General features: G+C 53.2%; 3 protein-coding genes across 8 annotated transcripts; all 3 read left to right on the forward strand.

Annotated features, from left to right (window-relative positions):
* The first annotated feature begins 663 nt into the window (after positions 1–663).
* LOC105082879 (uncharacterized) lies at positions 664–7,744 on the forward strand. Of its 4 annotated transcripts, none has more exons than XM_045508250.2 (6): positions 774–1,272; positions 1,519–1,554; positions 2,384–2,527; positions 2,763–2,915; positions 6,947–7,356; positions 7,636–7,744. In XM_045508250.2, the coding sequence occupies exons 2-5, from the start codon at positions 1,549–1,551 to the stop codon at positions 7,058–7,060; spliced, it is 417 nt and encodes a 138-aa protein (XP_045364206.1). In that variant the 5' UTR covers positions 774–1,272; positions 1,519–1,548; the 3' UTR covers positions 7,061–7,356; positions 7,636–7,744. The 4 variants fall into 4 exon arrangements, with proteins under 4 accessions (XP_074202212.1, XP_074202211.1, XP_045364206.1 ...); XM_010972566.3 differs by having other exon boundaries at positions 781–1,262; XM_074346111.1 differs by lacking the exon at positions 2,384–2,527 and having other exon boundaries at positions 664–1,272.
* Positions 7,745–7,868: 124 nt separating this feature from the next.
* On the forward strand, positions 7,869–13,196 carry ALDOA (aldolase, fructose-bisphosphate A). 2 transcript variants are annotated; one of them, XM_010972511.3, is made up of 9 exons: positions 7,869–8,008; positions 10,456–10,582; positions 10,668–10,879; positions 11,345–11,399; positions 11,529–11,689; positions 12,049–12,132; positions 12,262–12,436; positions 12,599–12,798; positions 12,895–13,196. In XM_010972511.3, exons 2-9 carry the CDS (start codon positions 10,471–10,473, stop codon positions 12,988–12,990), a joined length of 1,095 nt encoding a protein of 364 aa, XP_010970813.1. In that variant the 5' UTR covers positions 7,869–8,008; positions 10,456–10,470; the 3' UTR covers positions 12,991–13,196. The 2 variants fall into 2 exon arrangements, with proteins under 2 accessions (XP_010970813.1, XP_010970814.1); XM_010972512.2 differs by lacking the exon at positions 7,869–8,008 and adding an exon at positions 8,969–9,140.
* A 1,817-nt stretch (positions 13,197–15,013) lies between these two features.
* On the forward strand, positions 15,014–23,152 carry PPP4C (protein phosphatase 4 catalytic subunit). Of its 2 annotated transcripts, none has more exons than XM_010972515.2 (9): positions 15,014–15,169; positions 15,396–15,558; positions 19,343–19,394; positions 20,202–20,252; positions 20,483–20,584; positions 21,193–21,366; positions 21,460–21,586; positions 22,398–22,587; positions 22,677–23,152. In XM_010972515.2, exons 2-9 carry the CDS (start codon positions 15,461–15,463, stop codon positions 22,804–22,806), a joined length of 924 nt encoding a protein of 307 aa, XP_010970817.1. In that variant the 5' UTR covers positions 15,014–15,169; positions 15,396–15,460; the 3' UTR covers positions 22,807–23,152. The 2 variants fall into 2 exon arrangements, with proteins under 2 accessions (XP_010970817.1, XP_074202223.1); XM_074346122.1 differs by having other exon boundaries at positions 15,022–15,169; positions 15,359–15,558.
* The last annotated feature ends 419 nt before the right edge of the window (positions 23,153–23,571 follow it).

A 23,571-nucleotide genomic window follows, 5' to 3' on the forward strand; every position in this document is an offset into this window, starting at 1 on the left:
CCGTTCATTCATAGAATTAGTAAGTACTCATTGGAGGCCCCCCAAGGCCAAGCCAACTGCTGAGGCTTGGGTTATGTTGATGAATCAGACGGAGGCACTTGCAGTCTAATTGGGGAGCCAGGCACTGACATGGGGAATTTAAATACCTTGTGATAAGTGTTAGAAGGTATGTACATGGTGTTCAATGCAGCCACCTCTGCCTGAGGCAGCCAGGAAGACCTCCCTGAGGCAAAACCGAGCAGTGGATCAAAGGATGAGGAAGGAGGAGGGGAGACAGGAAGGGTGTTCTAGGCAGAGGGAACAGCATCTGCAAAGGAGTCGAGCTGTGAAACCCTATGCACTGGTTCAGAAACCTTGAACAGATCCTATAGTGGAAACTTGAAAGAACCGATGGGGCACAAAACAATCTTATTTGTTTACATGTTACCTGATCCTCTTCCCCCAGTGGAATATAAGCAACTTGAGGGCAGGAAATTGTCTGCCTTATTCTCCATCAGAGTTCCCAAAGCCTAGAGTGGTGCTTGGCATCCTGTGGGATACATTGTGAATGAACTAATGTAAGTTAAGCAGGGCCCAGGGTGGATGGTGTGGACAGTGGGCTAAAGCATTTGAACTGTATCCTGGAATGGGGAGCCTTCGGGCTTTTAAAATAGAAAAGGACCAAGATCTGATGTGGGTGGGAGGGAATCACTCCGACAGTGATGTGAATGTTGAAGGGATTAGATGATGAAACTTAAATTTGGGCACTGTCAATAAAAATGAATGGGGACAGCTTGAAAAAATATTGAGGATAATTCTATATGATTAACAAGTAGCTCTAAATTTTTCAACATCCCTGGAAGGCAGGAGTTTCCCTGTTTACAAAGGAGAAAACGGAGTCAGTGGGTCACAGTGACTTGGCCCAAGTCACACAGCCGTTTGGTGGTTGGTGTAGCCTGGGGGTTCAGTCTTCCCCTTGTAGCCCCGCAGGACCCAAAGATGATGAGGATCCGACCGAGGCGGGTAACGGCAGGAATGCACCATTTCTACTCGGTAACTACGGGAAAGCCGAGAGGACCGCGACTAAGAAGAGCTGATGGCCGCAGAGGCTCGGGAATGAGAAGCGAGGCGGGCAGAAGCAGTTTTGGGTCTCGGCGGCCGCCGTAGGAGCGGCGCTCTGATCCCCATGGCAACAACGAGAACTAGCGGGAGGTTTCTGTGAGGTGCGGCCGCGGCGGATTGGCCCAAGCGCCGCGCGGAATCCGTGAACTGCCTGTGGCCCCGTGAGTGCAGGTGATGGGAATAGTCTATGGAGGGAGCCTGGGATTTGGGGACAACGGAGGGGTGTGGCTTGGGTCGGGCTGGGGCCTTCGAAGGAGGCCCTGCCCGGCATCCCCGAACCCCGATCTCCACTGTCGGGACCAGGGACCATCTTTGGGCCTCAGTTTCCCCAAACGGGAAATGGGAGGAGGAGAATGGGCACCCCACCCTAATGGCCCCTCTCAGTCTCTGAGACTCAGGACTTTCTCTCCTCTGTAGCTCCTGAACTGACCGGCGCTGTCCCGCCCCATGGACGTGAGTCCTAGGCCCCTTACCCCTCTCTGGAGCGACCCCCTGAGCGCCCTCAGCTCATCCTGACTTTGACTGCCTTCAAGCCCGAGCCCAGACTGGAGAGGGGACTCTTTACACAACTTAGACCCTTCCAGCTCAGGACAAGAGTTGTGAGAAAGAGAATGCAAGGGCAGCGGCCTTCCCACGGGAGGGCACATTTCACTGTTCCTACAATGATGAGGAGTTGGCCAAGTAGTTGAGAAAAGGCATCCCGACAGGAGACAGGCATGGGGAGAGATGTGGGCATGAGAGAGAGGATAGGGCATTTGGGGAACTGCTAGGACTTCATTATGGCTGGAGTGTAGAGGGAAAGGGAGGGAGAGGAAGGCATGGCTAGATTGAGGACTTTGTCACTTTGATAAGAAGTTTGGGCTGAGTCAGTGGGAGCCATTGATGGATTGTAAGGGAGGGAGGGCTACACAAGGACAGCTGGTGTGGAAAGGGGCACAACTGCAGGCTGCAAGACAGGGGCCAGTACTGCAGGCTGAGGGATGGTAAAGTAGTGCAGTGGAATCAGAGACAATAGATCTGTTTGGAGAGGCATTCCAAAAGGAAGATCAGTAAGTCTTGGAAAAGTTTTGAACAACTAACAGGTCCTTGATGGTGCTAAGATCAGGATAAAAAGGGAAAAGAAAGGTTTGGGGACAAGACAGTGTAGTCCTGTTGACTCTCCCCACCACCTGCTGGCTGTTCCTCCCCTTTTCCCAGTCACCTCCAGTGTTCCTCCTGGTATTTCTGTGTTCCTGCAGCCCCTCTCCACCACCTTGTCACCCCTTCCTCCTGTGCTGTCCAGGCCTCCTCTAGCCCGTGGAATCCAACCCCGGCTCCCGTCAGCAGTCCCTCTCTGCTGCTCCCCATCCCCGCCATCGTCGTCATCGCTGTGGGCATCTATCTGTTGCTGCTGGGCCTAGTGCTGCTGACTAGGCACTGCCTGCTGGTGAGGGGCCTGGTGGGGACTGCAGGGTGGGCCCTGGGGAAGAAGAACCTGGTCAACTTGTCCCCTCATCTGCAGGCCAGTACCCTGAGACACCTTTGCCATTTAGTCCCCCCATCTATCCCTTTCCTTCCTTCCTGTCCCCAGCTGAACCTTCTCCTGCCCCTCTCCCAAAAGCCAAGACTTGGCTGTCCCTATCTGCTGCCTGGTCTAGATCCTGAGCCTTGCGATCTCCTAGGCCCAGGGCTGCACAGACTGCAGTTCCCCCTGCAGGAAGCAAGGCGCCTCCAGGCCCCAAGACTGTTGCTGGACCTGTGCAGAAGCCTGCGACTTCCCTCTGCCCAGCCCAGCCCACTACCTGGATGCCTGCTGCCCCCAGCCCTCCGAAGCTGTGAGTTCTCATCCTGGCCACTGGCCCCTGAGCCCTGATCTTTGTACCATCTGTGCATTCATTTTTTTTGGTTCAACATTTATTACTGAGCACCTATTCTAGGCAGGGCACAGTTCCAGGTACTGGGTCCACTGGAGACAGCCAAAAACAACATAAACAACATAAACAACATATCCAATACTTTCTGGTAATGAAAGCTACTTGGAGAAAAGAAAATAGGGTGGCAGCTTGAGAAAGGTAATGTGTGTAACCTGTCGGGCACATAAGCACTTCTGAAAGTGGTAGTTAAAAGAATAAACAGAGCCCCTCACAGAGCTCCTTCTGTTGGCTGAGTGAATACAATGTTCTAGATACTGGGCTACTTTGTTAACAGCCCCTGAGTATTTTTAAAAGCCTATACATTTTTATTCCAGATTTCAAAGAGCATTGATTGCAAAGTGTGCATGTAGAAATACATAGAAAGTACAAGTCACTTTACAAACCAGCTCTAACCAAGGTTGCTGTGTTTTGTGTATGCCCCTCATATATAAACATACATACTGTACTATTGCTATCACTGTAAAATCAGTTGTATTCTATTATTGATAAAAATGTATTCATACCATATATACCACATACACTATTTCATCACAACTGCTACTTGCCCCTTTTTAACTTGCCATCACACCATGGCTACCTATCCATGTTTTTAATCCTCCTTTTGCAAGGGAATAAATTAGCTCGGGAAAGTTTAGTCACTTCTCCTGCATTCCACAGTAGAGTCTTGCTTAGCAAATTGCTCCATGGTGTGCTGAAACAGAACCCTCAGGGAGAAGCCTGGCTCGCAGAGGACAGGCCATTTTTGCATTTGTGGCTTTAAAGATGTTAAATGTAATTGACCACCTTCCTAGGCTGTGATTATTTTGGGCTCAGAGATTTAGACAGCAAAGCACCTCCCCTTGAAGTGGGGACCTTCCCTGGGGAGGGAAGAGTGAGGGGAAAAGACCAAGCAGACTCATAATTCAGGCCGACTGCAGTTGCAAATCCCTGCAAGATGTTTTGAGTTTCAAAATAAATTATGGGGCAAGGAGCTCTCCTCTTTCAGATAATCTGCTTCTGGTTTCTCAGGAGAAGCCGGGAGATGGGACCCAGGGCTGAGGTTAAGGGGACAGAGGGGAAAAAGAAGACAACCCTGGAAATGCTCAATTACAAAATAATTTCTGGCCCCATGTCCTGGGGATGCCACTCCCTTCACTTTCTGTCCATGGAGAGGAAATTGTCAGAGGCCTTTTTTTCTCCTTGAGAGTCAGGTGCACTGTCAGGAGGGACTGGCTCCTCCCACCTCCTCCAGTTTGCTGGGATGTCCAGACCCAGAGACCTCAGGGCCTGGTCCTACCCGGCTTCTGCCAGAGCCAGGAAGGATTCTAGAATGGTGAATGGTGAGCAGGGTCATTCTGTCCTTGAGCTGTCTTTCCACAAAGCACAGTGAGGTCTCTGTGTTCTTCAGTTTCCTTCTAGTAACAATAACGACCACAAAACAACCACAAATATTCCAAAGCTCTTGCCTCCTTTGTAGCTGGAGAAACTGTGGCGGACAGTGTGACCTGCCTAAAGCCTGGGTCAGGACACAAATCCAGGTTTCTCTTTCTCTCTGGGGGAGAAACCTGCCTGCTGTACTTCTTTCACAGTGTGTTGCGAGGATCTAATTCATCCATTCATTCACTTATTTATTCACTTACCAAAGATTTATAGAGTCACTGTGGTGGCACTGTGCTGGGCCCTGGGGGTGCAGCAGAAGCAAGGTAGACATGGCCCCAGCCCTCACGGGGCTCACGTTCCAGTGAAGGACAAAGAGAAACAGAAGGCAATGACAATTGTGTGTGAGAAACGATGTGATTTAGTGCAACAGTTGGTTTTCAGCCCTGTGTGTGATCAGAATCAGGTATGAGGCTACAACTGAAAAGCCAGGCATCCAGGCCCCATGCCCTGTAGATCTGGAATGGGATTGGACTTTGTGAATTTTTAACAAGTTCTTACATGATTCTGATGCACACCAGGGTTAAGACCTACTGCTGCAGGGAAAGAGAGCTATGGCAAGAGCTCACTACGTACCAGGCTTGTGCTTCGTTCTTTCCATTCGTTCCCCACAATAACCTTGTAAAGTGGGCGTTATATTTGTTTCAGAGATGAGGAAACTGAGGATCAAAACATGAACTAGCCAAACCTGGGCCTGAATTAGACTGAAACCCAAGCCTGAGTGCCAAACAGTAAAGACTGGTCTTCACAATCTCAAAGTGAAAGAAATGGGAGTGAAAAACTGCAGAGCCTAGAGAAACACCAGGGTTAACAGTCACATGGAGCCCTTGTTAAATGTACTTAAAAAGCAGATTCCTTCCAGAAGCCACTGGAGATATCCATTAGCGAGTTATTAATGACTAGCTCCAAATCTTTCCAGCTGACAGAGCCAAGAAATGCTTTTAATACCCGCTTCTGTGAAGTGAGGGCAGTGGAGCCTCTCTCAGCACTCAGTTCTGCACACAGGATAACAGTGTGGTCCTCCAAATACCCACAGTGCTGACTTCAGCCCCAGCCTGGGACTCTCCAGAGACACTCCAGCCCACACCCCCATCAAACACAAGGAAACCACCCCATTGCCTCCTTCCACCATGCTACTTCTCGCGCGTCCTTGAGACACAGTTCTTTTGGCAGTAGTGGATCCTCTCCCCTCACTGGAGCCCCTAGTGAAGCTGATCTCACTGGTCATCTGACACCACACCCCGAAACATCAGCTGTTCTTAAAGGTCATTCCCCTATTCCTGGCTTGGCCCGGTGTCTGATTGAGCTGTGCAACTGTGACTGTCACTAGCTCTGCCCCAGGCCTCAAGGAGCCAATCTTCTGTCACACATACTGGGTGTGTCCCACTCCAGCCACTTGGCCTGACTCCAGTCCATGCCTGAAGCAGTTACAGATCATCCCTGTCCCAGGGCAGAAGAGGAGTGGGTTGGAGTGGACCGGTTCTCCCTGTCTCTAAGGACATGCTGTTCCTTTTCTCTGAGAGACAGACCTCCTGTTTCTCTGGGAGCTGAGATGCCCTCTTCTTTCTTCTTTGCCTAAAGAGGAGAAAAATGATATGCTTTGATTGATTCATTGATTCAACAGTCTTCTTTTATCTCAGATATCTGCTGAGCTCAAGCCCCCTGGCAGCTCAGTGGAGACAGGAGATGAACTGTCCCTGCCCTAGCAGACCCAGAAAGAAGCTGATACCCGTGGCCCTGGGAAGCAGTGGGGTCATGGGGGAATCTCAGGACTGGAAGCAGGCAGGCCCAGGCCCATCCCAGCACTATTCCCTAGTTGTAGTTCTTTGGGCACTCACTCCCCTCTCTGAAACTCCATTCCCTCTTTTGTAAACAGGCCCCCTACTCCAGGTTCTGATAAATAAGAGATGTAACTCCTTTTAAACATTTAACAAATTAAATATGCCAAATTACAATTTTCAAAGAAAACTAGAGTTTTAAAAATCATTCATGAATGCAGTCTGTGCCTTGCACAGAGTAGGTGCTTAGAAATGAAAGACAAATGAGATCCAGCAGTTTGGCCTCAGGCCAAGGAAGAAATCCACAAAACCGACACGTTATTTTCATCATGGACAGAGAGAGTGTGTGCTTTCCTGGTCTACTGACTTTCAGCTGCATGAGGCCACAAGGATATATGTAGTAGAACCATCTTTGAGCTGAACATTGGGACCTAAAGGGTCAGCTGATCTCTGGTCCTCAGTCTCATCTATAAAATGAGAAGAAAGGAAGACACCTCCCCTGAATGATTTCTTCTACCTCCTGAACCCAGCTGTTAGGAACATTGCCTCCTTGCTGATTTCTCAATAGCTTAGGGAATTGATTTGTTCCCAAGAATGATGGATGGTACCCTATGATCCACTGGGCAAATGGGACTTTCCAGGCCTCTCTGTTCTCTTCTCCCTTGAGAAGGAAACAGCTGCAGGCTCTGGTCCCCTTCCTTGTGCCCACCTCCCTCACCCCATTCTCCTCTCCCCCAGGATTGGGCCCCTCGCTGCCCTCGCTGCTGCCCGCTCTGCGACTGTGCCTGTGCGTGCCAACTTCCTGACTGCCAGAGCCTCAACTGTCTCTGCTTTGAGATCAAGCTCCGATGATGACCCAGTGTCCCTGCCCCTTGGGGAGCGGCCAGCCCCCGGGGCCCACATGCCCTGTTCCCTGAGGGGCCTCAGGACACCTTTCTCCAGGCCACTGGAACCACAAATGGCCTGCCCAGCTCAGCAGCCTGGGAACCAGCAGCGGAGAGCCTGGCTCCCAGCAGAGCGAGACTCAGAGAGCCCTTGGCTGGCTGGACGGCAGCCCCTTTGGAAGGCCAGAAGACAGAGGGGCTAGTGCTTCGGCAGGTGCCCCTGCCCTCCTCTCCTCCTCCCCAAGTAAATGATTGTGTTTGAAGGTGAGAGTGGGGGACACTGCTCCCCACAGGCAGCATTATGGGAGAAACTTGGGCCTTGAGAATCAGGATGTTGGGTACCCCAGCCACACCCTGTCCATGGACTGGGTTATTTTGAGGTGCGAGTGTAGTGCCTGCATCTGCTCTCCCTCTAAAGAAGCAGGCTTCAGAGGATCACAATAGCCCAGGTCCTGGCCCAGAGTCAGGAGCAGAGGAGATCAGAAAAGGAGGCAGGGAGGGCCACAGATCTGAGTCCCCCTACCCCTCCTTCCCTCCTCACAGACCCCTGTCCAAAGATTTATTTCCCTTGACAAACTTTTGCGGGCTTCAGTCTGGATTTCCAAGGAAAAGCGTCTCTGACGAGCAGGTGAGTGGGGAGGGGGCCCTCCCCCTCACCCCAAAGTAGGCAGGCCCACAGCTTCCTCCCTCTTCCTTCACTTTAGGCCCCACGCTGGCGTGAATGTCAGGGGCTTCAGGTTTCCCTAAATATAGGTCCCTGCCAGGCAATCTGTGGTGAGGAAAGGGCAGGGGTCACGGGAGAAGGTCGGGGACACTTGTTGGAGGGAGGGCCGGAGCTGCCTTATAACCAGCCCGGGTGTGGTCTGGCTCACTCGCTGCTGACCAGGCTCTGTCCGCTCCTTCAGCCTCCTTGCAGGTGGGCACCAGCAGGATAGAGCCGGGGTTGGGGTGGGCTAAAGGCGTCATGACTAGGAAGGGGGACCTGGCCGGTAGGATGAGGGGCTCGGAAAGTATCTGGGAGGCTTACAGCTCAGGGACGGGTTTTATTTTGGAGAGGGAAGTCAGGACTCTGGCCGCGCATCCCCAGGTTTGGTTGGTCGGAGGGGTGGACAGCCAGTTTTCGCTGGGTCTGGCTTTTGCTGGCGGCCCGGGGGAGCGGGCGCGTGCGCACGCGTGGGCGAGGCTAATCCTCCCTGTCCCGCGAGTCCGACCCGCCAGGATGCGGCGCAGATGCGGTGGGGGTAGCGGCCCGGCAGTACATCCGGAACCGCTGCCGCCTCGCCTCCGCCCCCTGCCAGCCCCGGCCGCCTTCTTGCGCTCTCCGTTAGTGCCCTCGCCGCCCTTTCCTCCGCCTCTCTTCAGACGCGGCCCGCAGTCGCCTGGCCTCTGGATTTGGTTACAATGTGACACGCTGCCTCAGCGCGGCCGGAAGCTGGGGCTGCCCAGGACCGCTGCGCCTGCGGAGGGAAGCTGAGCCTCTGTCTTTTCGGGCTCCGCCACCCGCTTTTCCCTCACTCAACCCACCCCCATCCCCATCTCTCCCGGCGCCAAAAATCGGCTGAGTCACAGAGCCCCAGAGTATGCCAGGCCGGGGCGGGGTTGGGGAGGGTCGGGGAGAAGAGGAGAGAGGGAGGGGAGGGCCCAGACGACCCGCGGGATGTGGCCCGAGTCACGTCCGAGGGCGACGGTGGGGAGGGATCGTGTTCTCGGGGATCTGTCCCAGCCCAAGCGCCGCCTCCGGGCTTCGCCTTTCGGGGGACGGCCTCTCTCCTAGTTCCTCGTCTGCTATTGGACGCCGGGGAGCCTCCCGCCCCCTGCGAAGGGAAAAACCCTGCCGAGGGTGGAGCGGTGACTTTATAAGGCGGGGCACCACCTACGCCCGCCCCCCTGCGCCCCCCTCTCGGGAGCTGAATAGGCTGCGTTCCGCTTGGAACGCGCCGCAGAACCAGAGTCCTGGTGACGACTGCCGCGTTCGCTCCCTCAGTCCACTCGCCAACCCGCGGTCCTCCACCGCTGCACCCCGCCAACCCGCCCCTCTCTTGTGCCAGGTGAGCGCCCCTCGCCACGTGCGAAGGTCAGGGAGAGCGTCATGGAGCAGGGTCCTGGGGGCAGTGATGGGGTGGGTGTCGGCGCCGAGCCCCCCACTCGGCCCCAGCATCTCTCACTTCCACCACCACCCACGCGTATGCTCCCAGACTAGACTCCCCAACTCTTTCAGCTTGAGCTCCCTTGGTTTGCTACGCAATGCAGCGGCCGCTCCGCGCTGAGTCACTGCCGGGAGGAAGCAGAAGGAGATGAACGGCCATTCCCCCTCCCCTTCTCTTGCTAGGACCCTTGTTATGGCCCTTTGCCTCTACAGGGATCCTAAGAGGCAGCTCATATACTCTCTCAGGGTTCCCGAAAGCGGGTTGGTTGGTCCCTGTCCTGGGAGACGGGTGGCCCTGGCGAGGAAGGGAAACCCCTTGGCAGCGCCTGATGCCCCATTAACACTTTGCCTGTTTTTTCTTATCGGGTGACCTTGATTCTGAGCCCGGAACAGCTGCAGCTGTGGAGCAGACCTTAGCATTTTTCAGGGGAAGGGGTGGGGTGCTTGCCTCTCCGCCACACTCTTAACCCTGTCTGAGCAGTGAGAACGGCAAAACTCACCCCTGTCCTCCACCTCGGGCTAGGCTTCCTCTGCTGCCCCTTTCTGGGCTTCTGATTACCCTCCTACCTTTTTCCTAACACCCTTTTCCTAGCACCCTCCCCCCACCCCGGGGGGAGAGTCTGACCTTGGGGTGTCCTTGAGGTCATGGAGCCTGGGCCAGCCGTGGGGTCTTGGGTGGATTGGAAGGAACACTCCTGTGGCAGTCAGAAGATCTGGGTTGTAATCTCAGATCTGGCCCCTGGTTTGTTTGCTGTGTGGCTTGAAGCACAGACTTCTTCCCTTTTCTGGCTTCTTTTGGGTGAGGGGGTTGGGCCCTCTGCCTTACCCAACCTCTAATTCTAAACTACTCTGGTTTGATTTTGCTTCCAGGCAAGGTGACCCCATGGCAGAGCGCAAGCCAGAAGGGTCCAGCTTCCACATGACCTGCCTGTCCATGGCTTTGGCCTATTCCTTTACCCCAGATGCCAGTATACAGCCCCACCCTCAGCTGGGCAACACCCAGCAACAGAGTTAGGAAAGGTACAGGAGGCAGGCCTAGTATAGGGAAGTCGGATGTAGGGGAGAGCTGGGGGCAGGAAGTGCCCCAAGACCTGCCAGGTGTGGGGCAGAGAGGTAGGGAACCTTGGCCCTGACCTCCAGGCAAGGGGCCCTGCTTGTTGGGAGACCACGGGAAGACCCTGCTGACTAGTCCTCCCCCATCTGTCTCCTCTGCCCAGGAACCGACAGGCACCATGCCCCACCAATACCCAGCACTGACCCCAGAGCAGAAGAAGGAGCTCTCTGACATTGCTCACCGCATCGTGGCTCCGGGCAAGGGCATCCTGGCTGCAGATGAGTCCACCGGTGCGGGCAGGACACAGTGGGAGGAGGGCCCAGAGTTAGGGGTGATAGGCCGATCCCTTCATCCCCATGTGATGCTTCCCTTCAGGGAGCATTGCCAAGCGACTGCAGTCCATCGGCACTGAGAACACCGAGGAGAACCGGCGCTTCTACCGCCAGCTGCTGCTGACAGCCGACGACCGCGTGAACCCCTGCATTGGTGGCGTCATCCTCTTCCATGAGACACTCTACCAGAAGGCAGATGATGGGCGTCCCTTCCCCCAAGTTATCAAAACCAAGGGTGGTGTTGTGGGCATCAAGGTGAGGGGGCTGGACCTCAGGATGTAAGATGTGAGATGGAGCTGGGGGAAAGAAATCCAGCGTACCAGGCTGGAGGATGAACTTTGGGTTGGGAGTCTGGGGACTTGGGTGGAGTCTTCCCCAGATCACCTCCAAATTGTGTGTAAGAAAAGTTAGAAACTTATGGGTACCGGCATAGTTCTTTTAATCCTTTGCTCATAAGAGCCAGGTGTGAATCCTCCCTATACAAATGAAAAACCAGAAGCTCAAGGCTGTGACGTGTTTTGCCCACAGGGTTAGTAAGTGGTAGGAGCCCAAGCTCTCTGTGTATCCAGCCTTATAGGATCGGATACTATGACTCAGTAAAACATTTGCAAACCAGGAAAGACATTTAAGAGAGGAAATAAAGTTGGGCAGAATTGTAGAAGAGAAAAGGGTACTAGAGATCACTTCCTTGTACTTTGTTGTCACTCCCCACCCCAACAGGTAGACAAGGGTGTGGTACCCCTGGCAGGAACAAACGGCGAGACGACCACCCAAGGTGAGAAACGTATAGCTCCCAGCCCTACCAACCAGCCTACCCAGGTTGGTACCCTTTTGGATGCCCCGGGTGGTGGGAACCACCTGCCCCCTCCTCTGCCATGCTTTAACCCCTCCATCCCCTCTCTAGGGCTGGATGGGCTGTCTGAGCGCTGTGCCCAGTACAAGAAGGACGGAGCTGACTTTGCCAAGTGGCGCTGTGTGCTGAAGATCGGGGAGCACACCCCCTCCTCCCTCGCCATCATGGAAAACGCCAATGTCCTGGCCCGTTATGCCAGCATCTGCCAGCAGGTGGGCCTGCGGGTCCCCAACGGACCACTTCCTACCTCATTCCATTCCAGAGTGCCATCTAGCCTGCCACCCATCTGCCAGGATACCCACCTCCCCCAAGGCAACTGCTCTGGATCCACACCAAGCATCAGGCTTGGGCCAGTGGAGGACACTTGAGGGCTCTATGAGCAGAAGGGCTAAATAGGGATTGTGTGGGTGGATCTGCAGAGATGCCTAATCTCCTACAATCTGCTGAGGGCTGTGTGAAGCCAGGAGTCTCTATCGTTACGGAGATAAGGTCTTAGCCTTTGGCTGTGGAGAGCTGTAGGTGGGGCTCTGGGTTAGGAGGCCTTATGGCTACCCTGTCCCTCACCCCACAGAATGGCATTGTGCCCATCGTGGAGCCCGAGATCCTCCCTGATGGGGACCATGACTTGAAACGCTGTCAGTATGTAACTGAGAAGGTAGGTTGCCGGCCTGCCTGCCTGGGCAGTGTGGCAGTGTGGTAGGCTGGGGAGCTGGGCCAAGGGCTTTGGGGCTGACCCCTGTCTCCCTACTGTATACCACCGCACTTTGGTCCTGCCCTGCTCTAGGTGCTGGCTGCTGTCTACAAGGCTCTGAGTGACCACCACATCTACCTGGAAGGCACCTTGCTGAAGCCCAATATGGTAACCCCAGGCCACGCCTGCACCCACAAATATTCTCATGAGGAGATTGCCATGGCAACTGTCACGGCACTGCGCCGCACAGTGCCGCCTGCTGTCCCTGGTGAGACCCCCACCCTCATCTTGACCTCTGGGAGGTAGATAACTGTACTCATAATCCTTGTGTCCATTTGGTCTGATTTCCAGGCCAGCTTCTAGGGTGTCCTACCAATTCTCTGGGTCTCTGACTACAGCCCCTTCCCCCATTTCACCCGTTGTTCTACAGGGATCACCTTCTTATCTGGAGGCCAGAGTGAGGAGGAGGCATCCATCAACCTCAACGCCATCAACAAGTGCCCCCTGCTGAAGCCATGGGCTCTGACCTTCTCCTATGGCCGAGCCCTGCAGGCCTCTGCCCTGAAGACCTGGGGGGGAAAGAAGGAGAACCTGAAGGCTGCTCAGGAAGAATATGTCAAGCGGGCCCTGGTAAGGATGGGACAGGAGGCCAGCAGGGTGCTGGGGGTCGGGGTGGATGGGATTCTGAGAAGGGACCTTCTCACTCCGGCTCTTCTCCCCTCTTAGGCCAACAGCCTCGCCTGCCAAGGAAAGTACACCCCGAGTGGTAAGGCAGGGGCTGCAGCCAGCGAGTCCCTCTTCATCTCTAACCACGCCTACTAAGCCAAGCCGAGGCTGCCCCCTCAACACTCCAGGCTGCCCCCCCTCCCACACTCACTCTTGAAGAGAGGAGGCCTCACCCAGGGCTCCAGACTGCTCTTTCCTGTCACTCTTGCCTCCCTGGTGACATTGGTGCATGGTGTTGTCTGTGTACGCTAACTCCATCACCCTTTCCAGCGTATTGCCAATAAACAACTATTTAAGGGGGAGTCTGTTGTCCATGTCTGTGGTGTCTAGGGCAGAGGAGGGCTGAGGGAGGTAGCAGAGCACAGAAGAAGAAGCCTCAGCCTTACTTTTAGGTCCAGGACTCATGGGTGTAGAAGGCCCCCATGACAAAAAAGAGCCACTGACAAAAACTAAGATTTCCTGAATCTATAAACCAGGCAACATAGTAAGTATTCTATAGGAATAGATGCTGTTATTCCCAATTTGTCCTTAAGGCTCTCTTGCTGGGGATGGCACTGTTTTTTTTTGTTGAAACAAGGTTATTAATGCATATCTCCTTAATCTACACTGTTGAGCTTGTCTGTCTGTCTTCTCATCTGAATAGGAGATGTGATTAGAACTGTCTTCTTAAGACTTTGGGCTGTGGAACCCCTTGAAGAACCTAGAATCCTCCTCTCTTAACAACCCCCTCAGCAACAGATGCACACACACATACACACAAACTGTGAAGCTCAGGTTCCAGGTTAAGAACTGAACCTCTATGGCCTCTGCATTCCATGAAGCCAGAATGAGGGCCCTGCACTTAACCTATGCCATGCCTTGAACCCTTCCCCATTTGCCCAGGATGAGGTATAACAGTAGCTACACCAGATCTTTTCTGGTATTAAAGATCCTAGTCATAACCAGAGAAGTAGTTGGCCCTGCAACTCCCCCAAATTTCCTGATACGGACCCTTTCCTGTCTGAGCTCCATTCTAGAAAAAAAAAAGGCACCTTGACCTTTTTGATCTCTGGACCTACTAAATCCCTATAGTGATCTGCATAGGAGGAACCTAGCACCTTCTAGGAGTTTAAAAACTTGGTCCTTTCCTTCTCTCTGCACAGTTGCACCTGTTGCCTACATTAAAAATCAGACCTATACCTAGTGTGGCCTCACTTCTGTGCCTAACCTCACTCAGCTCTCTGAAACAGTCTGAAGTAAAGCAAGTAGAAGTTGAGAGTCAATAGAAGATAGCAGAAAGGACTTTCCGAAAGGAATCAGACACCACGAAGTTTACTTAAAAACCAATCGCTTCCTCTGCCTGCAGCAAGAGACTAGGGAAGCAGAGGACTTCAGATGCCAGTTTGGGGTGTATTGTAAAGTTTATAATAACAAAGTGAGCTCCGGAAAGAGTTAAGTGACAGCAGGAGAAGAAACTAGCACTGAGAACACAGCTTTCCTGGGTTCAAATTTCAACCTTGATTCAAACCCAAAATCCTTAGCTATGAAACCATGAACAAATTATTTAATCTCTTTCAGCCAGTTTCCTCTTATTAAAAAAGGGAATAAAGCTGCAGACAATAACAAATGAGGTGTGTCAAAGGGACCATTCTGGAATCAGGGAGGTCATGTTGACTCAGGTATAGGCTTGGTGTGGGAAAGGTGGAATCCTTTCCGCCTTGAACTTCGGAGGTCCTCCATGGAAGATTTCTCTGGAGCCCTGGAAAGAGATTTGAACTGGGTTCCTTCACCCATTGAACAAATACTTAGGTATACCAACCGTGCCAGGCCTTGTACTAAGTAAGCACTGGGGCTGCAAGCGTGAACAGGACAAATTCCCATCCCTCTGGGATTATAATGGGGGCGGACGACTAACACCGGTAAACAAAAACGTGTAACTTAAAGGCGGAGCCCCAGTTCAGTTCCACCTGCCCTCACTCAGACGCGGTGGGGGCTGGGCTGAGATCCTTAATAGCCCTCACAGACCCAATCGGCTTAACCCACAATCACTTCCGCCCTCATATTACCGACATCCGGTTCCTTGGGCTCATTTCTATTCTTAGGCTTGAAGGGGTGGGGTAAAGGCCCGGCGTGGGAGGGGGTAGTGTGTGTATGACGCCACATCCGGCGCGCGACGGAACTGATCTCCCTGTGCTTCCGCGGCGGGGCCGGAAGTAGAAGCGGCGGTGGCGGCGGCCCAAAGCGGAGGGAAGGAGGAAGGCAGGGAGCCCGAGCCGGAACCTGAGTCGCAGCGGCGGTAATAGTCAGAGACCCCTCTAGGCCACCGTCCTCAGCGCGGGCCCGCGGTGTTCGACGGGAGTTAGCGGGGGGCGGCCCAGGCCTTGGGACGCTGGGGGTCGGGGGCTGATGTGAGGGGAGGAGGGAGTGGGGGGGCCGGGCCAGCTCCAGAATCCAGTTGCCCCCCTCGACCTGGCGCCCCCTGCAGACACTCTGATCCGCGGGCTCGTCTTCGCCCTTCCCAGGAGACCCCTGTGCGGTGCGGAGGGGGCGGCGGCCCCGGCTCTGACCCGCGCCGGGGGAGTGGGCCATGGCGGAGATCAGCGACCTGGACCGGCAGATTGAGCAGCTGCGGCGCTGCGAGCTCATCAAGGAGAGCGAAGTCAAGGCCCTGTGCGCTAAGGCCAGGTGAGCCCGGTGGCCCTGAGGAAGCGAGGCTCGGCCACTACCCAGGTGTTCCGTTTTGGGACGAACCCCACTGAGAACTTAGGCCTGGCTCATCCTGGAAACTTTCCCAGAGAGGAGCGGAATAGGGCCACTTCCCTTGAGGAGCAGTCAGCCTGTTGGGGGAAGACAGACCTGGGTAAAGATACTTGAAGTATTAGATGATCTGTTATCAGTGGAGTTAAAGAGTTTATAGAAAGTACTTAGAAAGCTCAGGGAAACAACTTATCTTTCTGAGGGTGGCCAGGAGTTGGGGTGGGGAGACAGAAGGTTCCTTGGAGGAACTGAACTTTGGCATAGGCCTTGAAGAATGAAAGGGAGTGTCAGTAAGAACAAGAGTTCAAGGCAGAAAAACTAAAGACTCTGTAGTATACAAAATTCTTTTAATTCCAACAACAACCCTAAAAGGTGGGTGAAATTGTCCCCATCTTACAGGTGAGGCTCTCATTTTCAGAGTCACCAGCAATTAAAAGGATAGAGCCTGAAGCCAGTTCTCCGTGAGCTGTCCGTTTTCAGGCCATAGTGCAAGAAAGTGGAGTTGGATCACTCTCATATTCATTGTGGGAGCCTAAGGAATAGTACCAGGGTAGAATTAAGCAAGGTATGAAGGGAGGCCCAACTCAGAGTTCTGTGGGGTGTAGGATGATGTAGGGGTTAAGAGCCAAGCTTTGGAATGTGTTGGCTCTAGGTTAGAATCAGCTCTGCCGCTTGCTAGCTTTGTTGGTGATCTTGAAGTCTCTGAGTTTCGTCATCTGTAAAGTGGGGGTAATAGTATTTAAGAAGATGGTTGTGAAGGGTTGGTAAGTTGGTGCTTGGGATGCGCTTAGCATAGGCTTTGGTAAAATACAAGTGCTTGGCAAATTCTGAGGTGTTATTGTTATTTGTAGGAAGAGGGCAATGCTGATGTGGACTGAAGTCATTCGAGGCTTATATGAGAAGGTGGCCTTGAAAGATGAAAATAATTTGGGCAGCTCATGGAGCAGGCCTGGTAAGAACGGGCCTTCAGTAGGATGAGTAGAAGTGGAGCCCTGAGATGTGTGGGCAACAGTGAGGAGACCAGTTGTTTGCCTCCTGAGGAACTGTTTGTGGCTCCCATCATGCTGGAGAGTTGTAGGAAAGGAGCCAGCAGATTTACCCTACATTTATTAAACAACAGGCCCACTGTTAGCCTGGCCTTGTACTGGCAAATAAGTTAGATCCATTTCCTTCTGACCTCAATTCTGTGACGTTTGAATTATTTGCCCTATTTTACGGAACAGGAAGCTACGACTCCTAGAAGCCTAGTGACTTGACCAAGGCCACCCAGAGAGAAGGTGACAGAGCTGGGTTCTCAACTTGGATCTGTCAGGCTTTCTACTTAGCTTTGCCTCACACAGACCTGTAGCAATCAGACAGGGCCTGCGTGGGTTTGGTGAACAGGCAAGGCCCCCCTTTAAATGCTCATCTGTGGCTCTTCCATGTTTTGCCAGGTCAAGAAAATTTCCCTCGCTAGACCAGCCCCGAGATGTTTTTAGTCATTCCTGCTCCTTCAGTCTTGATTGGCATTTTTAGGAACTCAGACCTATTGCTGCTTGGCACTATTCTTTTTCCCGTAAGTTTTATGTCCTCCACAGGGCCTGGATCAGTGCTCTGGTGATAATAGCTAATGCTTGGATAGTGTGGTGGAGTTTTCAGAATAACAGTGTATTCAGAGTATGTATGTATTCAGTCTCCATTGCTCTTTGCAGTTCTGTGGAATAGGTTGGGCAGGAGTGAGTATTTCATGGAAGAGGAAGCTGAGCCTCAGAGAAGATAATGTCTGGCTGATTGGAGGGGAGGATGGTTTCAGATCCAGGTCTTTGACTATACTCCAGGCTCACTGACAGCCAGGCAGACATTTAGGCTCTGTGAGAGGCAGCAGGGAGCTACAGAGGGGTGGGAAGGTCCTGCCCAGTTGAAACTGAGATGGGCCTAGGAGGTACTAGGCTCAGGCCTGAGGTGGCCACTGTTATCCCAGGCCCAATCTGGGGGGGACCAACTCTAGCACCTGGCCATGGCCTCCTGGGGTCCCACCAGTGGCCCAGGCCAAGGCTGGTAGTGTCAAGAGCTTCGGCTTGCTCAAAGGGTACAGAGACTCCAAACCCTTGAAACTACAGAGGCCTGAAGTGTGTGAGCTGAACTTGCTCCTATTACTGAAAACATCAGCATGTTAGAAGAGCAGCGGATTTTGAATCAAGTGGTCTTCAGTGGGAATCCCAGCTTTGTCATCTATAAACAGTATGATCTTTGTCAAGTAACTCTACTTCTCTTAGTCTTTGAAATTATTACAGAGCTCAAGTGAGATTCTGCATATCAGGGACGCAGTGTGGCACTTTAAGAAGTAGGAACTTAAAGACGGTGTTAGTCGTGGAAGTGAATATGAGCAGGTGTGAGCTCTGAAATGGCCGATGGTGTACCTCAGGTGATGGAGCTGGGCCTGGTTCCTACACCGTGCTGAGGCCCTGCTGGCACCAAGGGGGAGTTTCCACCCAGAGTCTGTGGAAGGGCAGAAGGTATAAATTCTCAGGAAATTGGGCTTCTAAGTTCCAATTCAGTCACTCTCCATGTTTGTGACCTTAATCCTGCCCCTTTTTTTTCTCTCTAAGCCTTGGTTTCTTTGTCAGATGAAGATGAATAGGACCTCCCCAAGTCAATTCGAAAGGTCGTTATAAGCAGTTGATGTGGAAGGAAGTTGAGCACAAGGTGCAGTACAGGTGGGAGAGCCTGGTTGCTGTCTGGCCCCTTGGACCACTGCCAGCACCTCCTCCCATTCCCAGAAACCATGGCTCACCTCCCTGCAGCCGCCTCTGTCAAACAGAGCACCCTGAGCCTGGGAATTCCTGGACTAGTGGGAGGGGATTAGTGGTAGAGAGAGCGAGGGCTGAGCAGGTGCCTGGGGCCTCCCACATCAGACTAGCTTGATAAAAGCCAGACTCCATAGCGCACTGCCTTGGTTCAGTTCCTGCCTGTGTGCCCGCAGCCAGTTTCTTCATCTGAGCCGTGGGACTTATCGCAGTGCCTGCCTTTGAGGGTGGTGGTTTGATTGCCTGCGTCATCCATGCAGAATTCTTACTGCCATCCTGGCGCATGGTGTGAACTGGAGTGTTCACTGATGCTGTGGTCATCAAGGATGAAATCTGAAAATGTGGCGCTGCTTACTGTAACCAACCAAGTGATTTCATGTCAAGTTCATTCAGGTAGAAGTAGGCTGCTCTGCAAGGAGAAAGGAGGAACAAAGACTTGCTCTACATGAATAATGGAAAAGTGGCAATAGTGTATCACTTTGAAGGTGCCTCTGATGGTTGGCCTGCCAGGGCACCACCCCTGTGCCTTTGGACAGTCTGGGGGAAGGCCCCCTGTTGCGGGGAGAGGGGCTGTAAGAGCTCAGCCAAGGGCGCCGTCTGTTTTGTGGAGAGGAGGAGGAGGTCCGTTTTCTAGGAGTGAGTGCTGGATGCCTAAAAGGGAGAGGCGGAGAGGATCAAGGCCCTGAATGTTCCAGACTCCTTGGAAAGACTGGATGCTGAGCAGGAGCTTGGGTTTTGACCTATTTGCAGCAGAGGGGACCACAAGGGGTGTCAAGCAGAGAGACTGGTCAGCCTGTTCTGTGTCCCCCAGCCTGCCCCCTAGAGGTTCAAGGATGGCCTCATATCCTCCCCTCCCCCCAGAAGAAGGTCAGAAATTGAGCTGGGCTGGCCCGGCTGTGGTGACTGTGGTCTTCTCCTGTCTCCAGAGAGATCTTGGTGGAGGAGAGCAACGTGCAGAGGGTGGACTCGCCAGTCACAGTGAGTACCCTCTGTCCCTCCATTGCCTAGCTTGGTCTTTTAGGCACAAGGACATTTTCCTTAGTCTTGTGGAATCCGGGGTCTACCCTTCATCTCTGGGAGCCTCATCTTCAAGGGATCTTTGCTAGAAGTGGCTGTTATGGGCAGGGTCTTTGGAGTCATTGGAGGGATGCTCTTGGTCAGGGCAGAAGGACTCTTAATTTGGTAAGTGATTGGATTCTACGTGTTGCTCTGTGTTCTGTGTTGTTGGTGACTTTATTCTGGGTACCTCGAGGGAAGTAGGAAGAGGAAAGGGCCAGGTCCTCTGGGAGCTGCAGGTCCAGCTGGGAAGACTTGGCTCTAGCTCTTGCCCAAGAATAGTTTTGTGGGGTTTTTTGTCTTTTTGTTTGTTTCTTTCTTTTTTCTTAATGAGGGGAGATAATTTTAGGTTTATTTATATGTTTTTTTTTTTTAAACAGAGGTACTGAGGTTTGAACCCAGAATCTTGTGCATGCTAGGCATGCGCTCCACCACTGAGACAGAGACAGAGACACACACACCCACCACACACACACACCCACCACACACACCCACCCACACACACAACACACACAACACACACACACACACACTCACTCACTCTAGCTGGCACTCGGTATGGGATGGAGGGTGACTCTAACTTGTGGGAGAGCAGATTTGGGGGCCTGAAAAGTAGAGGCATAGCCCAAGAGTGATAAGGATCTTTGAAAGCAGTGGGTGTTTTGAAGGACAGCCCCCAGCAGCAGAAACTTTTGGACTATGAGTTTCAACCTACCTTCTCCTTTCTAGGTATGTGGCGACATCCATGGACAATTCTATGACCTCAAGGAGCTGTTCAGAGTGAGTGTGGCAAAACACTGGGAGGGTGATCTGGGGTAGGGGTGACTAGGAGACCCCTTTAACTGAGATTGGGAGCTCTGAGTTTGGTGAGTGGAGTGGGGGCCAGAGGCCTCCAGTTAGGTGGGCCCTTTGTGAAAGAAGGGCCTCAACTTGACTGGAAATGGGCCACCACAGTGGGTAGGGGACAGTTTAGGACCAAGCAGACCCTTCTTCCTACCTACCCCCGCCAGGTAGGTGGCGACGTCCCTGAGACTAACTACCTCTTCATGGGGGACTTTGTGGATCGTGGTTTCTACAGCGTCGAAACATTTCTCCTGCTGCTGGCACTTAAGGTGGGACCCTGGCTTCTGGAGCCCACACCTGGGCCACCTCAGGCCTGACCTGTCTGCATCCTTTCTGCCCTCATCTCCTGCTCCATCCACCCCCAACCCTTGAGCTGTGCTGCTGGTGACCAACAGATTCTGCTTAGGTGGTCAGAGAAGCTTTCCTTGACTTGGGGGCATCTGGTTGGGCCCCTGGAGGATGAGGTCAGAGGGGCAGCCTTGTAGGGGAGGGAGTAGAGGCTCACCTTGTTCAGAAAATGGCGAGGAGTTCAGTTCAACTGGATACATTATCCATTGGTGGGAGAGAGGGCATAAGGGGCTAGATGACAAAGCACTTTAAGTGTCTTGCTAAGGGCTTGGTCTGTACCTCATGGATGAAGGAGAGGCCATTTGGTTTGTAGTAGATGAGGGCAGGGGCTGTGAGAGGGTTCAGCTTTGCATTCTCTGGAGGAGGGACTGGGAGCCTGTGAGATGGATACAATATGATTCAGGCAGAGATGACACAAGTCTGGGCTAGGGCAGTAGTGATGAGGGTGGAGCAGGGCTGGCAGATGTGAGGACATCTAGAAGTGGAGACAGAGCCTTGACCCCAGGCCTGGCTCGGTGGCTGCCTCCAGGTTCGCTATCCTGACCGCATCACCCTGATCCGGGGCAACCATGAGAGTCGTCAGATCACCCAAGTCTATGGCTTCTATGATGAGTGTCTGCGCAAATATGGCTCGGTGACCGTGTGGCGCTACTGCACTGAGATCTTTGACTACCTCAGCCTGTCGGCCATCATTGATGGCAAGGTAGGCCAACCACGAGGCACCCTGGGGACGGGAGGGATGGGTGAGACGCTGGGCCTCAGCCTCCCTTCCCACCTGTCTCGCTCTCCTCTGTAGATCTTCTGTGTGCACGGGGGCCTTTCCCCCTCCATCCAGACGCTGGACCAGATCCGGACAATTGACCGAAAGCAAGAGGTGCCTCACGACGGGCCCATGTGTGACCTGCTCTGGTCCGACCCTGAAGGTGAGGGCAGAGGCTCTACTCTTAGTTTGCTGAGAGATTGAGGGAGTCCTGTGGTTAAAGCAAGTGCCTTGAAGGGACAGCCGGGGAAGGTGAGTTTGGGGAAGAGCAGAGCAGGGTTGGTCTTCACTGGGGTCCGTGCTTGGCTGACGACTGGCTGGCACCCTCGATGAGGGGTGAGGGCGAGGGTAGCTGAGTGCTTTGAGCTTAGAGGCAGGGCTGGGCATGTATGTCATGGCTCAGGCTTGTTGAGGACAAAATTATTGGCTCCCTGAATGTGAAGGGGCTTCTGCAGAGGTCAAACTTGGAGAATGATCGCCCTCAGGACCCCTCATTTTGCAGCCTTCCCCAGCTACTGTGGAGCGGGGCTGAGATTGAAAGCCAGGTCTCCTGGTACCAGTCTAGGGCTCTTCTGCTGTAACACAGCCAGCCCCCGCTCACTCCCTGCTGTGCCTGACTGCCCTGTGACTGCCTCCCTGCCGCTGGCAGAGCCGCCCTGGGTCACAGGTGCTTTTTGGACCTGGTTGTTTTAAGCACCTCCTTTCACTCTCCTCTGTACCTGTTTGGACAGTAAGTTACATGATCACTCTGATTCTGAGCTGGTTTCAACTATGAGGAAATTCTTCTTTAGAGCTTGTTTGCTTCAACATTTGCCGTCCTGTCCCCTAGACTCCCCCAGAACACATTTGGGACCTGCACTCTTGCTGCACAGGCAAGAGGGGAGAGGGAGAGGTTACTCGCCTTCGAAGGGCTGAGGGCAACTAGTGGCTCCTTGAAGACACCCTCTCCCCATTCCTACCTTTGTTTGCTTTAGACACAACAGGCTGGGGCGTGAGCCCCCGTGGGGCTGGCTACCTATTTGGCAGTGATGTGGTGGCCCAGTTCAATGCAGCCAACGACATTGACATGATCTGTCGTGCCCACCAACTGGTGATGGAAGGTTACAAGTGGCACTTCAATGAGACTGTACTCACTGTGTGGTCAGCACCCAACTACTGCTACCGGTGAGCTGCCTAGGCCGGGAGGTCAAGGCGGGGGTGGGGATCTTGGCTGACCTGCTTCTCTAACACTGCTGCCCCCACCCCACTTCCAGTTGTGGGAATGTGGCAGCCATCTTGGAGCTGGATGAGCATCTCCAGAAAGATTTCATCATCTTTGAGGCCGCTCCCCAAGAGACACGAGGCATCCCCTCCAAAAAGCCCGTGGCCGACTACTTCCTGTGACTCCTTCGGCCCCTGCCCCTCTCCAGCCCCTCTGGCCCCCGGACCACTGTGACTCTGCCCTCTTCTCCAGACGGAGGCTGGGCATGGAGGGGGCTGTCCCTGGCTTTGCTCTCCCCACAAAAGAGGGCATTTCGAGGGTGAGGACTTTTCTGGAGAGGCTCGGAGCCTCAGCTCCATGCGCCTCCTCCCATCTCCCCACTTGAACCATGAAGTTTCCGGTAATTTGTTGTTTTTCTTTTCTTCTTTCTTTCTTTTTTTTTTTTTTTTTTTGGTTTGTTTTTAGATAAAAATTTTGAGAAAAACAAAAAAAAAAAGAAAAAATTCTAATAAAAGAAGAAAAATGGCCTTTTGGTTTGTGTCAGGCTCAACTGGGGACGAGCAGTGATGCCAGCCAGGGATGTGGGGTAGACATCAGGACCGTGACTGCCCCAGAACCCTAATCCTGCCAGGAAGGTGAGGCTTTCGCCAGACCACACCCAGGGGGAACCTCCTGGTCCCCATCCAGTGACAGTGACCACTCCTGAGGGCTTCCTGGGTGCTAGGTAGAGGGCTGGGTTCTCAGGCAGTACTGTTTAATTCTCAAGACATTGAATGTCAAGACGTTGATTCCACTATTTTCCCTGAAAAGGAAACAGGCCCAGAGTGTTGTTTTACACGCACAAGGTCAGACAGCTGAAAATGACAGATCTAGGTTGGTGCCTGGGTCTCCTCACAAAATCTTTGCTCACCCAGCCCCACCCTGGGGCCGAACACCGTTAGCCCAAT

This window comes from Camelus bactrianus, chromosome 18 (genome assembly GCF_048773025.1).
Source record: "Camelus bactrianus isolate YW-2024 breed Bactrian camel chromosome 18, ASM4877302v1, whole genome shotgun sequence".
Classification (NCBI taxonomy): Eukaryota; Metazoa; Chordata; class Mammalia; order Artiodactyla; family Camelidae; genus Camelus; species Camelus bactrianus.